We start from the raw sequence: 1,101 nt of genomic DNA, 5'->3' as shown, positions 1-1,101 counted from the left end.
GGGATCCGAACCCTCGGACGGGAGCGCCGCCGCGCTTCCCAAGCGGCGCACTATCCAGTGCGCCACCGGGCCGGCCCATAACACTGACCATTTTAAACGTGCCTGTATCACCAGCACCCTGGACTCTTCAAGCTAAGGAATCAGCACCAACAGCGTTCTCTACCTTCCTGCTTTAAGAATGATGAGCGCTGATGGTCACAGCATATGGTTAAATTTTCAAGGGCATGTAAACAGAATTTAAAACGTTTTATATTTAAAGAAAAATGAATCTTTGCCTGCAAACTGAGAAATGTTATTCAACTTTTTGATAGAGGGTTTAAAATCAGCCAAAAAAGCTTTAGGTGAACACTTGGCTTCCTCTTTATTTCTTCTTAGAGATTAAAAACAGGTTTATGTAGGAGATTTTTAATTCGTTTTAGGGTATACGAACACCTCCTGGCTTCAGTGCCCCCACTCAGAAACCCCATGACTTGCCCCTTGGCCACAGATGGTGAGCTGAGTTCTTCCTACCTCAATGCACTGCTTGATCCAAAAGTGGTTCCCCATGGCTTCCCAATTCTGGGAACAGGTCACATAAAGCAGGCGCTCGTAGACCCGACGTTTCATAGAGTTGTCAAAAACCTCGAAGAACTTTGCCCTGATGAGTGGCTGGGCACAACGCAGCCCAGAGAGAAAGGCAGGCTCAAGTTTGGCGGTCAGCTCACTGCCAGAAAGTGTCTCGTCCCTGTGGGCCAAGGAGTAATACTAGGACATAAGAGCTGGGGGAGACAGTGGACTCCTCAAGCCATAAACAAACAGGTACACACCAGCTTTCTGCAGGGCCACTGTGAAAGCCAAAGTACAGGGGCCGGCCCCCGCGGTGCTGGGAGTGCAGTGACGCTCCCGCCATGGGTTAGGATCCTATTAGGAATGGCCAGTGCGCTCACTGGCTGAGCGCAGTGCGGGCAACACCACACCAAGGGTTGTGATCCCCTTACCGGTCATGAAAAAGACAAAAAAAAAAAAAAAAGAATAAAGATAGCAAACATTAAAAAAAAAAAAAAAAAAAAAAGCCAAAGAATGGTGTAACTTGTAATAGGCTCCCACAGCACTTCAGCAGTG

General features: G+C 47.9%; 1 protein-coding gene across 2 annotated transcripts in view; it reads right to left on the bottom strand.

The window, feature by feature from the left end:
- Nucleotides 1-1,101, bottom strand: part of TRRAP (transformation/transcription domain-associated protein) — a 136,329-nt gene that overhangs the window by 47,973 nt on the left and 87,255 nt on the right. For both annotated transcript variants that reach the window (XM_008588784.1, XM_008588785.1), the window contains one exon: nucleotides 511-724. In XM_008588784.1, coding sequence (XP_008587006.1) covers nucleotides 511-724 — 214 coding nt within the window. The remainder of the gene's footprint in view (nucleotides 1-510; nucleotides 725-1,101) is intronic.

Source organism: Galeopterus variegatus, unplaced genomic scaffold (assembly GCF_000696425.1).
Source record: "Galeopterus variegatus unplaced genomic scaffold, G_variegatus-3.0.2 Scaffold5034, whole genome shotgun sequence".
NCBI lineage: Eukaryota > Metazoa > Chordata > Mammalia > Dermoptera > Cynocephalidae > Galeopterus > Galeopterus variegatus.
The sequence above is the reverse complement of the archived record's forward strand: the minus strand, read 5'-3'. Positions and strand labels throughout refer to the sequence as shown.